The sequence below is a fragment of the Canis lupus genome, chromosome 18 (assembly GCF_011100685.1).
Source record: "Canis lupus familiaris isolate Mischka breed German Shepherd chromosome 18, alternate assembly UU_Cfam_GSD_1.0, whole genome shotgun sequence".
NCBI classification, from domain to species: domain Eukaryota; kingdom Metazoa; phylum Chordata; class Mammalia; order Carnivora; family Canidae; genus Canis; species Canis lupus.
The window spans coordinates 13,564,896-13,580,502 of NC_049239.1; the positions used below are offsets into that span (position 1 = coordinate 13,564,896).

Below are 15,607 nucleotides of genomic sequence, written 5' to 3' on the forward strand. Positions count from 1 at the left end.
TTTTTTTTTTTCTCAGTTTGATCTTTTGACCTGTTTATGGAAGGATTAGAGAGGCATCTCTTCCATTCCTCTGGGCAGCTTGGCAGTGCTGTAATCAAAAACAATATGAAGCTTGAAGAAGCATAGTTACACCAATATTCAGTAGAATTTAAAAGTGAGCATTAATAAAGTTATGTCTCACTATTTCTGAAAGGGCATTTTTATTCCACACAGTATGCACTAGTGTTGTTTCAAAGTCCTTTACTTTCTTCATAAAGAAAATTATTAAGTGCCAAGATTTATTTTGCTCCTTCAAAGTCAATAACTAAATACGGGTTTTTGCCCAGTTTTTAACTCCTAGTATTTTTTCCACGGTCTTCAAAATACTTCATTTTCCTTTTTTGCAGCCCCAACTAATCCAGTGTTAAAGTTGAAAAAAGTATGCCAGAAAAATACTTCAAGACTCCAAATTTTAAAATTTCAAATTAAATTTTTTGTTATACTTTTGATATATTTAAAAAGCTACTCTATAAAATAGCATGGATTGACATAATTTCTACAGAATGCTACTGAGCATCTTTATGTATCATGTGTAATTTATATTTTTAGCCTATGTCCTTCCAAGGTCATGATTTCCATTCAAAAGCTGTCATTTCCTTGCAGATGTCTGTGATATGCAGTGTCTCTAATTGCACTTATCAGTATTAACAAGAGTGCTACTTTAAAAATCTGTACACAATTTACTCTCTTAATCACAGCCTGGACCCACACATGACGTGCTTTTATTAATGAGAAACTGGTCATTAACCAAACCATCTCAAAGCACTTTTTCCTAATGCTAATTTCAGAGAAAAAAAAAGAGACAATGCAACCAATTCTTGGAAGCAATCAGTGAGATCTATAAAAAGAATCACTACATTGCTTATTGGGTTTAAGTTTATATGTTGTTCTTCATTTTGTTGATGAACTATGTTGCTAATAATTAAAGTCTGTTTTTGTTTTCTCCAGTGAACTAAACGTAGCTGCTGTAGATGCAGACCTCACATTAGCTGTGTCAAGAAACGTGGCAAAGACCATCCAGTTATACGGTGTTAAATCGGAGCAGCTTGTAAGTGATATCGCTTCTGTAAACTTTCTGATTTTGTTTAAAATTGCTAATTAGGGGTACATGGGTGGCTCAGTTGGTTAAGCATCTGCCTTTGGATCAAGTCCCACATCTGGCTTCCTGCTTGGTGGGGAGCCTGCTTCTCCCTCTCCCACTCCCCCTGCTTGTATGCTCCCTCTCTCTGTCAAATAAATAAATAAAATCTTTTAAAAATTAAAATAAAACTGCTAATTATACTTGACTATAAGTATAAATACTGAATTCACTGATTATGAATTTACTGGTTTTACTTTATGGAAATTTTGAAACTTCCCGATGAATTTGAGCCCCCCAAAAAGCTAAATCTATTTTAAAAAATGGCCCTCCCGCCATTGTTATACTTTCAGAATACAGGAAGATTTCATAAGGCTTAAAAAAATGTCTGTACCACCTTATGGCATCATTATGTATATAGATTTTTAAATATAATTACCTCAGATTGATCAAAATTCCCCTGTGGTGTGACCACTCACCCCAGATATCATTCATACCTGTTGTGAAATTGACTTGAACTATTAAAAGATGGCTAGAAGAAGTGAAGTGCTTAAAATTGTGATTAAAAATGTTGGTTTCGGGGATCCCTGGGTGGCTCAGTGGTTTAGCGCCTGCCTTTGGCCCAAGGCGCGACCCTGGAGTCCCGGGATCAAGTCCCACATCGGGCTCCCGGCATGGAGCCTGCTTCTCCCTCTGCCTGTGTCTCTGCCTCTCTCTCTCTCTCTCTGTGTCTATCATAAATAAATAAATCTTAAAAAAAAAAAATGTTGGCTTACTTTTAACAGGTTTTAATCCTAGAATATGGAAGTTAAACACTAATATAATTTTATTTGAAAGATTATTTTATTTGTATTTAAAATAATGGGTAGCGCAGCCTCTATGGCGCAGCGGTTTAGCGCCACCTGCAGCCTGGGGTGTGATCCTGGAGACCCGGGATCGAGTCCCCACATCAGGCTTCCTGCATGGAGCCTGCTTCTCCCTCTGCCGGTGTCTCTGCCTCTCTCTCGCTCTCTCTGAATGAATAAATAAATAACTCTTTAAAAAATAAAATAATAAAATAAAATAAAATAAATAAAATATGGGTAAATAACTGCATCATAGTCCTAATTCTATGCATTAATGTTTTCAAGTTAAGCACACATGTTTAACCAGTATGTGTGTATGCTAACTGAAATCCAAAGCATAAGGCTTAGTATATTTTCAGCTGTGCTGATAGATGAGTTTTAAGGAATGTGCCAATATCTCTACTGTCTTTACAGGAGTGACCAGCCATGTTTTCACTTTAGCCTCTCTGACTGCTCCCAGATAAACATCATAAAATGAAGTAATCTGGCTTTACCTATATTCTAGTAGTTCTAGTTGGTTCTGGAATGATTTTTAGGGTAGGTTGGTACCAAATTGAACAGAAAGAATTTGCATAAAATGATCCTTGGTGGTAACAGTCATATCATGAAGCTTCTTTCAGTTCCAGTGGATGGCCAGATTTTGTTTGCACATTAATATGCTGTTTTCCATTCAGTTGTTCTTGTAGCTTTGACAAGCAATTTAGAACTAGCTTTTAAAATTTTTGTTTATTGAAAACTGGTCCTACAGAGACCATGGAAGCTCTTCATACGTAATTAGATAACTAATTTTGCCTCTTAAACTTTTTTAATAGAAGCTTTTTTTATGATCATTGCTTTTAAAAACATGGTTTGTTACTGTAAGTGAAATTCAGTATTATATCCAATAGAATCTAGTGTAATTACTAAAATGTCAGGAAAAAAAAATTAGATGGTCCCACCTGAGAACAACATTATAAGGAAGAGCCAGTATATATATATATACTGACCTTGATCTTTTGACCTATTTATGGAAGGATTAGAGAGGCAACTCTTCCATTCCTCTGGGCAGGAATATATTTTACATTTTATTTGAAAGATATATATATATATTTTTTACATATATATGTGTATATATGTACACATATGTTTGTGTATGTGTGTGTGGGGGTATATATATATTTTTTTCTTTTCTGTTGGAGGAGGTGGCAGTGGTAGTGATAAGTTAAGACACTAATGGTAAAGGCTTTGACAAAATTAAAATGTATCAACAGATGTTTGATTGAATTGATACTGGTGGTCAGATAGTTTGTGACCCTAAATTACTCAGGCTTACAAAACCTACAATGCTGAAAGCTAACCAGAAAGTTATTTTCAACTTTGATTTCAGTGCTTAAACAGAGCTTAAGCATTAATAAGAGTAGAAAAAGCATTATATGCTTTATTTTTAAAATATATTATTGATTAAGGATTTATGTAACATTTTAGTATACATCTCTTATTCTGGGCTAATAGTAGTATTTCTGTTATTCCTTTATGTTTTTAAATTGGACATGTTTTATTCTTTGGTCTTGCTATATTCTTGTTCTTTTAGAATTATTTCACTGAAGGGGATCCCTGGGTGGCGCAGCGGTTTGGCGCCTGCCTTTGGCCCAGGACACGATCCTGGAGACCCGGGATCAAATCCCACGTCGGGCTCCCGGTGCATGGAGCCTGCTTCTCCCTCTGCCTGCGTCTCTGCCTCTCTCTCTCTCCTCTCTGTGCATTCTCATGAATAAATAAATAAAATCTTAAAAAAAAAAAAAGAATTATTTCACTGAAAAAATTTAGAGGAAAATACCCAGTATTAAGTCTTTGGTGGGAGAAAGACTTGAAACAGAATTTAAAGTAGAATAACTTCTTTATCTGTAAATGGAAATGTTGACTTGAAATATGGTATGATATTTCTGGAAATGAAGAATTCTTTCTATGGATGAAAAATTTAAGTCCACAAGGTTGATAAGTGATAGAAATCAAATCCTTAATGGAATGTTCAAGCAGTGAGATGAAGGAAAGCTAGAATTTTCAAGACAAACATGTTTTCAAAATGAGGGACTTGACAGAACCTAAAATGTAGTATGAGCAGCTTTCCAGAATCCTCCTGTTTGTACTCTCTTGCCCTCTCTCTCTCAAATAAATAAATAAAATCTTTTAAATAAATAATTTTTAAAACCTCAGATTTTACTCTAAACCAAGCACTAAACTGTATCGTACTTCAACACAAATAGATCTTTCTTTGTTTTTTATTTAAGAAAAGTGAGACTGTTTTTGTGACTTCTTTATTCACTAATTTATTTTACAATATATGATAGAGGTCTAAATCTACTTTAATATATGCGTGATATATTTTATGTATGTGTTACAATTTAACTTCTGTGGTCTTAATGGATAATGCTTTGGTCCATAATAAGTTAAATGATAAAAACTGAGTGACTTATAAACAGCATCAATTTATTTCTCACAATTCTGGAGCCTGTCCAAGATCACAATTCTTGGAGCCAAGTCCAAGATCAAGGCATCAGCAGATAAATGGTATCTAGTGAGAGCCCCTTTACTAGTTCATTGATGGCTGTCTTTTCCCTGTAACCTCACAGGGCAGAGGGGCAAGGGGGCTTTTTCAAGCCTCTTTTGTAAGGGCACAAATCCCATTCATAGGTGCTCACTCCACTCTCATGACCTAATCACCTCCCAAAGGCCCCATCTCCTTGGGCATTAGGTTTCAAGGTATAAATCCAGGGTGGAGTGAATGAGGATACAAACATACAGAGCATAACAGATATTTAGATGATTTTTTTTTAAGTTTAGAAAAGAACAGGGATTTAACCTTGAATTTTCATACGTGAATTATAACCAGTAAGGGTTTTACTACCTCTAGTATGTATTTAATTTAGTGTGTAATGTGAATATCAGCTTCCCAGGTGCCCTTTTGTGAAAAGGAGATCAGTGTTTTTTAGACTGTCTTTATTTAAAAGTTCTTATTCACTTGTTTTGACATCAGTTTTGAAGTTATAATTAATTTACTAAGTAGAATTTTATGTTCAAAACACACACCTACAGATGTGTATATCCTATTTTATGATTGAACTGAACAAAACTGATAATTTAATGGTTATATGTTACTAATTTGTATAGTTCTGAAATGTAACCTTTAGAAGAAAATGTCACTAGACCTTGCTATTTCACGTTTGAATCGATGTTTTTCTTGTCCTCTGGATATTAAAATGAAATTAAAATATTAGTATATAAAGGAGTTATTGTGGTACCTTTATAAACCTTTATAAGCTTATAAACTTGTCATGTCAAAATTATAGGCAAATAGGGATGCATGGGTGGCTTGGTGGTTGAAGGCTCTGCCTTCAGCTCAGGGCGTGATCCCGGGGTCCTGGATCCAGTCCCACATCGGGCTCCCTGCAGGGGGCCTTCTTCTCCCTCTGCCTATGTCTTTGCCCCTCTCTCTGTATCTTTCATGAATAAATAAATAAAATCTTTTTAAAAATTATAGGCAAATATAGTAATTGGTCCTTTTAAAAGGTAAACTGGGAGGACATTTACCAACAATAACTACTATCTGATGGTTTCAGAGGATGACATCTAGAATCTTGGTGTAAATGTCAAATGTTATAAACTGTGAGAAAGTAGATTGACATTTAATTAGGTTGCAGGCCATTTAAATGGAAACAATAATAGGAGTGACATTTAAGGAGAGGTTTCAACTTTAATGCAGGTCAGTAGCTGTGTATGAGGTCAATAGTACTAGATGGCAATAGGGTTTCGGTTTTTTTTTAAAGCTTTGTAAATATGCCCTTTATTCTTTGTGTAATTTCTTAAGCAATTTGGGGACTTGACATTCCTATAGTGGAAGAAAACCAACATGTATGATATTTAAATGACAACAGAGAACATGTGAGTTCAACTTTTTTAGTTTTAAATGTCATCTACCTGGATACTGCTCTATATATTATACAGTAATCTGTATTATTAACCTTAAAATAGCAAAAGGTTTTTAAAATATGAAATCACTTGGAAGAGTTTTTATATTATGTGCAAATATACGATACATATCAATAGATTATTTGGCCTAAATGCACTTAAGCTATAATACAAAGACACTGAGCTCTTTGGGTTACCTACTCTCTTGATTCTTAGCTGTCTACTCCTTCTTACCTCCATTCTTGCATTGAGCTATTTTAGGATCATTCTCTCTTTCCTTTGAGATTGTTTTCTGACTTGGCTCCCAGAGTTGTGAGAGCTTGATTTTCTGTGGGCTACGCCAGGTCAGTACAGTAGTAAATGGTCATGTTGGTCTAAGATTCAATAGGCCAGAGTGAAGACAGAAATGTCAAATAATGGTTATTGTCATTAGGCAGTATTTTCAGAAGGAAGTAAAAAATGCAAAGTTTTTGGTTAAAGTCTGCAAAGTGTGTATTATCTGTTGCCATGAGAACATTGCCTGACAGACAGCCACAACACCCAAAGGGCATATAATAAGCGCTTAATGCTCATATTTCTCCAGACAGATAGGAGGCAGCTCGGTGACTTTGCTTATCTTGGTTGAGTTTGCTCACAGCAGGCTGGCTGCTCGTGGAGGCTAGCTTCATCCATACTTAAATACTCTGTTCTGCATGTCTCTACTCCTGCAGCAGGCTCTCTTGGGCTTGATCGCATGATGAGGGCAGAAGCACAAGAGAGAAAATATTCCCAAAAGTCTGGCTTACCAAAACAACCCAACCACAGTGTAGTATTAAATTGCAAAGGATGGAAATAAATTAATTAATTAATTAATTAATTAATTAATTGCATAGGATGTAAATGCAGAGAGGGATGAGGGACTGGGACCAATCATGCTGTATGTCTCAAAGCCAAATTAGGATCATGGCAAAAACAAAAAAAGACAGTTCATGAACTTTCCTTTTTATTCCTTAATCTCCCTACTAGAAGCCTATCAGTGTGTAATAATTTTTTTAAAATATCTATTCACATATGTGTGTATTTTTTTGAGCTATAAAAAAATGGAGTTGAAGATCTGCATTTAACTCCCCAGTCAGGGAGTCTGCTTGACACGGGGCTTGATCTCAGTGACCCTGAGATCACTACCTGAACAGAAACCAGGTGCGCCAAAAAAAAAAAAAAAAAAAAAAAGAAACCAGGTGCGCCACCACAAGGTGCCCCTAATTTATGTGTGTGTGGTGAGAACTTTTTTTTTTTTAAGTTTGTTTGTTTGTTTAAGTCATCTCTACACCCAGTGTGGGGCTTGAACTCATGACCCCAAGATCAAGAGTTGCATGCTTTTCCAATCAAGCCAGACAGGGATCCCTTTTGTGGTGAGAACTTTAAAAATTTACTCTCTTAGCAGTTTTCAATATTCAATACAGTATTGTTAACTGTAGCTCCCTCCTATATGTTATATTCCCAGGGCTTATTTATCTTCTAATAGAATTTTGTATTTTGACCGTTTCATTCATATTGCCTCTGCCTCTGCCCTGCCTCTAGCAATCACCAATCTGTTTTCTGTGCCTATGAATTCTTCTTTTTAAAATATTCCATGTACAAGTGATAATTATGCAGTATCGACTCCCTGTCTGACTTATTTTATTTAGCATAATGGCCTTAGGTCAATTCTTGTTATCACAAATGACAGGATTTTCTTCCTCTTTTAATGGATCAATAATATTCCATTGCATATACGTGTGTGTGTTATGTATGTGTGATGTATGTATGAGTATGTATACATACACACGTGTACATATATCTCTGACATTTGCTTCATCCATTCATCTATTCATAGGTTGTTTCCATGTCTTGGCTAGTATAAATGCTACAGTGAACATAGAAGTACAGATATCTCTTCAAGATAGTAATTTTATTTTCTTTGGGTAAATACCCAGAAACAGAATGAGAAGTAGAAGTAGATCCATGTGATAGTTCTGTTTTTAATTTTTTGAGAAAGGTCCATAATGTTTTCCATAGTGACTGCACCAGTTTATATTCCCAACAGTGCCTAACAGTTGCCTTTTCTTCATATCCTCACTAACACTTACTATATATCTTTTTTGATACTAGGTATAAGAGGTCATATATCATTGTGGTTGTCTGTTCAGAAGATCTAAAATCTCATTGGGTTTTTTGGTTTTTGCTGCTGGGTTGTAGGAGTTCTTAATATATATGTAGGATATTAATCTTTTATGATATATGATTGGCAAATACATTCTCCCAAGTGTGTAATAAATTTTAATGACATTCAATATCAGTTTCATAGCCAAAAAGACAGAAATTTATTACTATTATAATTCACTTAATGATTTTAATTAATGTTAATATTACTTTAAAAAACTCAAGAGCCTTGTTTTTATTTTATGATATGTATTTTGACCCCTTATCACATTTTCTAATCTTTATTGCCCTATCCATGTTTTCATTACTGTATATAATATTTAAATAAATATTTTTCTTTCATGTTTTCTTTTTTTCATTACAAAAGGTACTTTTATTTATTTTTAACTTAATTTCAGAATGTGAAGTTTCTTCAGTCTCTGAACAATAGAATTTCCCATACTAACTCTAGGAAATAGAAGTAGTAGAGACTTGAAAAGAATTTTGGGCAATTAAATCTTGCCTCATAATTTTTTACTACCATATTAGCACTTCCATACCATAAAGATTTTGAAAATACATTATTCACTTTTTCAAGGTATTCTCATTAACAGGATTAGTCTGAATTACCTGGTCCATTTTTGCAGGAATTAGAAGTCTCACTACCATAGAGCTTTTACATCTTTTCAAGCATATTAATGATCAGAAAGAGCTTTTATTCTCATCCTTGTTCCAGGGTATTGGAATATAATTTAATTCCCTAATGTATGTTTCAAAATTACACTACATAGAAGTATGTATCTGAGAGAGAAAATTGTCAGCCTTTAGTCAAGGTTAGGCTTTGATTCACTCAGAACACTCTCCTAGCTAGCATACTCAAACGTACAGATATACCTAACAGTAAAGATCTAGCCATATTCACAAATATGATATAAAGAAAACCTACATTTAACTCTGAGGGCTGCTATAAGTACCAGCATAGTATGATATGAGGCAATATTGCTTGGTAAATGGAACAAGGCCAAAACACACTCAGGAATTGGATCTGCAATATGCCAGTGTGATGGGATTTCTGAGCGTTAAGCATTAGATACAGTTGTGAATTGGAGAACAATGGTTTGGAGGGGAGAGGGAAGCATGATTGAAAGACCAACTCTAAAACCCCCAAACACTTGAGACAATCTGTGAGAGGGGAAGAAAAAAAAGACATATAAACCCTTCCTTTAAATATTAGGATGCGAACTAAAGTTTCCTGCTTTTGAATATAAAAGAACTCATTTACATCTCAGAAGACTGATATTTTCAGATTATCCTTTACTACATCAAGCACATAGCACACTTTTGGACAACTTTTACTCAACTCACTAGTATGAAGTTATGCCAATTTAGGATATTTTCTGAGACATACCTAAAAAAATGATGTATATGGAAAGTGTTCTGTGATAGGAATCAAGAAAATCCTTTTTCTCCTCGGATAATCTCTTTTTAAAGTCATTTTTCAATATTTTAGGGTAGGAATTGTTAATCTACAACGTCAGTGAAGGGGCTTCAGGGGTATCTGGCTGTGAAGCCCAGGAAATTATCACATGTTATGACATGTGAATTTTTTCTGGGAAACTGTGACATATTTCAAAGAGGTCTATAATCCCTCCTCCTGAAAGGATTGAAAATTATCTAGAAAATCTCCCAATATTTGTCTGTCACAAACTGTAATGTTTTAATGAGGAAAAGGAAGAGGGGATATGGCCCACTTAGGATAGAATGAATGATTTTTAGAAAAGATGATCAGGCCCTTGGAAGAATAGATGGGAGATACAGTTTGTGACAAAATGTGTGTGTGGTTGTGATGGTTACTTCTGTCCTGTGATAAGAATCAGTTTTCCTGGTCGATGAAACTCTTAGAGAGAGGATTTATGACGGTTGAGTTCCTTTTGGAGGACTGCCCTCAGGCAGATACGGCAAATTCAGAGAAAGCCATTCTGTCGTATTTGCTGTTTTTCAGTGACTTAAACTCAAAATAATATACCAGAGCAGCATATTTTGGAGTGGCATGTCCTGAACTCCTTCATACACAAGTTATACAGAAATCAACTATTTCTGCATACCAGCTACAAAAAGAAAATAGAATTTATTTTTTGAAAACATTATTTATAATGGCATCAAAAATAACATGTTTCTGTGAATAATTTGAGAAAACATGGGAAGACTACACTGAAAACTAAGTCATATTGAGAGAAATTAAAGGAATAAGTAAATGATGGCACATACTCTCTTCACAGATTGGATAGCTCAGCATAGTAAATATATATGTCCTTCTAAAATCGATCTATAAGTTCAATATAACAGTATACTTTTTTACCAATGCAGAAATATTTGCTCTACTAATATCAAGACCCATTAGAAATCTACAGTAATTAAGATGATGAAGTATTAGCATAAGGATAGAGAAATACATTGAAAGAGAGCCCCACACATATACAGTCACTTGCTATGTGACAAAGATGGTGGCAGTAGAGACCAGTGGGGAAAGGATGGTCTTTCCAGTAAGTGATGATTTCCTTTCAACGCCTTGTAGAAAAAAGTGATAGTTGGCTCTCACCAGAGGCAAAAATCAGTTTTAGATAGAATGTAGATCTAAATGTGAAAAGGAAACCCAAAAGAAATACCCATATGTGTACATCACGAGACATTTGTAATAGCATTATTTGTAATAGCCTCAAACTAGAAACAGCCCAAATGCCTATCAACAGTAGAATGGATACATAAATGCTAAGATATTCATTAGTGGAATACTATACAATATTTAAAAATGAAACTATAGCTTACATACATTCCTACGTGAAAGAATCTGACAAACATAATGTTGAGCAAAATACAAACATGTATATGGTTAATATAAATGAAATAATATGTCCCAAATGATTCCATTTATATAAAGAAATCACTTTATAGGAGGAAGGAGGAGATGATTGAATTGGGACCGCAAGGAAGGGTTTTTGAAGTGCTAGTAATATTTAAATTTCTTGTTTGTGGTTACAAGAGTTTTTGATTTGTGATAATTCATTTACCTGTTTGTTGATTTTTTAAAATATATTTCTATCTTGATTTTATATTTAAATTAAAAATACTTTAAAAAAAAACCTGTAAAGGTATGTGTAGAGTTGGGCCACATAGGTATATCCTAGCTTTATAGGGGATAATCATGTAGTCTTTAGGACTTGAAAGAATATGGTGGCTTTTATAAATTTTGGAAGATGCTTAGTGAATCTCTAATATTGCATAAACTAACCTTAGAAATAAAGTAAAAAAGGACAGATCGGGAAAAGTAGAAATGCCTATTTTTCTTCTTTAGTTCACCAACCACCCACTTCTCCCCAGTTTAAACATCTAAGAACTTCCTAAAATAAACTAAGCAAAACTAGATATAATATGCTGTACATTTGGAAGTTTGAAGAAAATAAGGGATATGAGTGTGCGTGTGCATGTGTGTGTGTGTGTGTGTGTGAGGCATCTTTTCTTGGGTATAGATTTCTTTATTTTTACTTTTATAAAATATATGTTCTCACTCTTGCTGAGAACCCTATTGGGAAATTGAGTTTCTAACTGTAATCATTCTGATAGCCTTCAAAGATTGACAGTAATGACAAGGAATATTGAGCTCTGGGGAATTGAGATTCCTTTTTCTCTCAGGAATCCATAGAAAATGCTTCAAGAAAATAATTGATAGTGTGAACTAGTGAGTGAAATAGTAAGGAAGATACCTGGTAGTCTTGTGAAGGCATTTATGTGCTATTTTGGAAAACTTAAGACATATTATTAAGCTAGAAAAAAAAGGTAAAAATAGTACATTTAGTAGTCCCACCTGTGAGTGAAACAGCTAATATAAATAAATGCTGTTTTTTCTTTCTCTTCTTTTCTGGAAGATCCCAACAAGAAACTGTTAGTGTATAACTTTGGAGCATAGGACTAAAGATGTGGAGAGAGAACATTTGGTTTTCAATTTATACTTTTAAGTGAGTTCTGTTTCTGTTTTTACCATATGCAGGTTTTTAACTTGCAGAAGAAATCAGTTAAGTGGTACCTGAAGGGACTGATCACACTGAGTGTGGATGAGGAGAGAGGTATAAGTGGCTTAAAAGCCAACAGGAGTCTAGTAGCTGTTGCAGCAGTTTGCGTTCTGTATTCTGTTATATGTAAAGTAGCACCTTCAAACCAGAGCCTCTCTCTGGTTCTAAGGACCCTGCTTCTTCAGCCTTGCTATGTGGCCGTATTCTGGAATACTAAAAGACTAGAGACTGACTAAATGCTCTTGCTTTCTTGGAATTTCTGTGACCCAATCTGATTTTCTGGAAACTGTAACCATAACTCTAGGTCACACCAGCCCTTGTAGAAATATGGTAGGAGGTTTAGCCTTGGACTTCACTCTGCAAGAAATGGAAGCCATTTAATGGTTGGACAGAAAAGGAGGAAATCTAACTCAAAAGGAAGTATTGGAATGCAAGAAGTAATAGTAAGCACAAACAATTGGTAAACATGTAGGTAAATCCAAACCTTAATTGCATAAAACAAGAAATAATAGTGACTAATTTGGGACTTGTAAATAAGATAGAACTGAAATACTATCCTACATTAAAATTTGAAATGAGGAGAAGGGGTAATGAATTTTAAAGCATTCTAAAATGCTCATATTATTCAGGAGGACTGTAAAGCCACAGATGTTTTGACTTAATTTTTTTTTTTAATTTTTTTAAAATTTTTATTTATTTATGATAGTCACACCACAGAGAGAGAGAGAGAGGCAGAGACACAGGCAGAGGGAGAAGCAGGCTCCATGCACCGGGAGCCCGACGTGGGATTCGATCCCGGATCTCCAGGATCGCGCCCTGGGCCAAAGGCAGGCGCCGAACCGCTGCGCCACCCAGGGATCCCTGTTTTGACTTAAATTGAATATGAATTTTAATAACTTAACTATGACCACTGAAAGAGTAGAAATAAAATATGTAGCTTCATCAGTTCATGATGGAAAAATAGGTAAAAGACAAAAGTATCATTCAGCAAAAGGCTGAAAATAAAAAGAAGCAAAGAAAATCATATGAGAAGTACATAGTAAGATGGATGTCAAATATATCACTGATTACAATAAATGTAAACAGTATATTTGGAAGACTAAACTGACCACTGACATTTCTCAATTTGGATAGATTCAATAACTAAATTTAGCTTTGTGTGACACGCCTAAAACATAAGTGATATGGTGTATCACATGTGAAGTGATATGATTTCTTGTCATAGTCAAGAAAGAATACTTGGGACATTTTTTGGTACAAACAGGTGGTTTTCTTATAGCATAGGGACTGGGCCCGTGGGCAGAAAGAGCTACACTTTTTGCCCTATGAAGTTGGTGGCTGTATGCTTGGTGCCCAAGGGGGAGGAGACAAGCAAGGAGTGTTAGATCATAAATGTCGTCTTCAAATTTCCACTTGTAAAACTGCTTTAGCAAAATTTCTCTGGTACTTAGTATTCAGCTCGATATTAACTATCAGTGAGATGTACAGGCAGTCATGAGACCCTCTAAGAATGAAGCAACCTGCATGTATTTGATCCTTATCAGTACTCTGCAGGCTAGGGGCACCTGGGTAGCTCAGTCCGTTAAGCGTCCAACTCTTGGCTTCGGTTGAGATCATAATCTTGCTGTCATCGGATTGAGTCCTGCATGGGACTCCATGCTCAGCACAGACTCTATTTCAGATTCTCTCTCCCTCTCTAAAATAAATAAAACTTTAAAAAAAAAAAAAAAAAAAGAACAATGCAGGTTATAGGTCAGCCTTCTGGGTTAAAGGTGAACATTTTTCTGCTTCTATCCCTCATCAATAAGAATATATTAAAAGATAAAAGTAAAGGAATGGAGAAAAGATGTTTCAGGCAAATACTAACTAGATGAGAGATGATAAAAAGTGCTATAATAATATCAGACAAAATAGATGCTAACGCAAAAAGCATTATTAGGGTTTTAGGGGGAGTGTCATTAAACGAGAAAAAGAATAATTTACTAGGAAGGTGTAAGAATTATGATACACCTTACAGTGTAACCTCAGACTAATAAAACGGATGGAGAGAATTTCAGAGAGAAATTGACAAATCAATTATTAAAATGGGAAATTGAACTACTTCAAGACTCTATTAGACAACTGTAGTCATTTAAGGCAGACACAAACTTAAAATGACATTGCCAGATTTTGCAAAATAAATTCCTAGTTTTTTAGATAATAATTACTCTCAATCAGATAATTTTTTTTCTGGTTTAACATTATGAACACTACTATTAAGGTTAATATTCAGAACCTTATTGCTTTGAAGTTCAATAATATAAACTTTTTTGTTATTAGGACTTTAGTTAGATTGAAATTTATATTTTGACTGTATATAAAGAACTTTGCAATGAAAATTAATACTGCATTCAAGATTGTAGGTTTAATTACATTAGAATTTACATGTCTCAAAAACTAAAAGTACTAGTCTATATTTACAAATGTATAAACTATTAATTATTTTTTTAAATTGTATTAGCTAACTTAGGTTTAGGATAGTAGGATATTATAGTAGGATGTTAGGAGTGTTTTTTTTTTTTTTTTAATTAGCTAATTAAGGCCTTAATAGTAGGATGCTAGGATTTTAGTTTTTCTATATCCCTGAGGGTAATACATTTTCATTCTTTTGGAAAATCTATGGTTTAAAATTCATTCTCTACCAAACCCAGAGTATCCTAAATCAAAGACGCTTCCTCCTGTATACTGATATATGTGAAGAGTTTGTTGATTAATGAATTAATCATAGTATTCATTATTAGAAAATGGGAAAAACTCAGTATACCTGACTGAACAATTCTCTCTTCCACAAAGAATTTAAAATATGCAGACTTGTGACTCTACATTTAATTAACAAAGCCAGTGTTTAGAAACCAGTGATTAGTCATGGGTAGGTGGAAATTCCATCTTTTGTTCAAAAGCATGAGGTCCTTTGAAGGAAAATAAAGTAAAACTTTTAAATAATCCATTCTTAGCAAATTATATTTGCCTTTCCCACCCTCTGTGGTTACCAAATCTCATGTGCCAGGTGGATATTTTGACCTAAAGGGTAAAAGTGTGGAAGATCTAGAGAAGGTTAATGAGAAAAGTAATGATAAAAAGGCTTTGTAACAGGAATACAGGGTGTACGAGCAATACAGTTTTGAATTACAAAGCTACATGTGTGCATATAACAAGCTATAAACAAGCTTTGGTCTTATTTCCACCATTTCGGTTGTATGTTAACTGTCCAAAGGCACCCATGTCCCCTCTTTGATAACAGATTTTTGTGAAGGCTTGATCTGATGTCAAAACATAACATTACAGATTAAATGTACCTATCCTTATTTTTAGATAAACTGACATGTAGTAATGCTTCCTTTTTTTTTTTTTAAACAGAGTGGTCAAATATTTGACAAATTCAACAGTCTGAAATATAAATTAGAATCAAGAAGGGAATAAAAATATCCTCCGAA

General features: G+C 34.4%; 1 protein-coding gene across 1 annotated transcript in view; it reads left to right on the plus strand.

The window, feature by feature from the left end:
- COG5 (component of oligomeric golgi complex 5) overlaps positions 1-15,607 on the plus strand; it is a 298,141-nt gene that overhangs the window by 239,302 nt on the left and 43,232 nt on the right. The window contains exon 14 of the mRNA XM_038562706.1: positions 988-1,087. Coding sequence (XP_038418634.1) covers positions 988-1,087 — 100 coding nt within the window. The remainder of the gene's footprint in view (positions 1-987; positions 1,088-15,607) is intronic.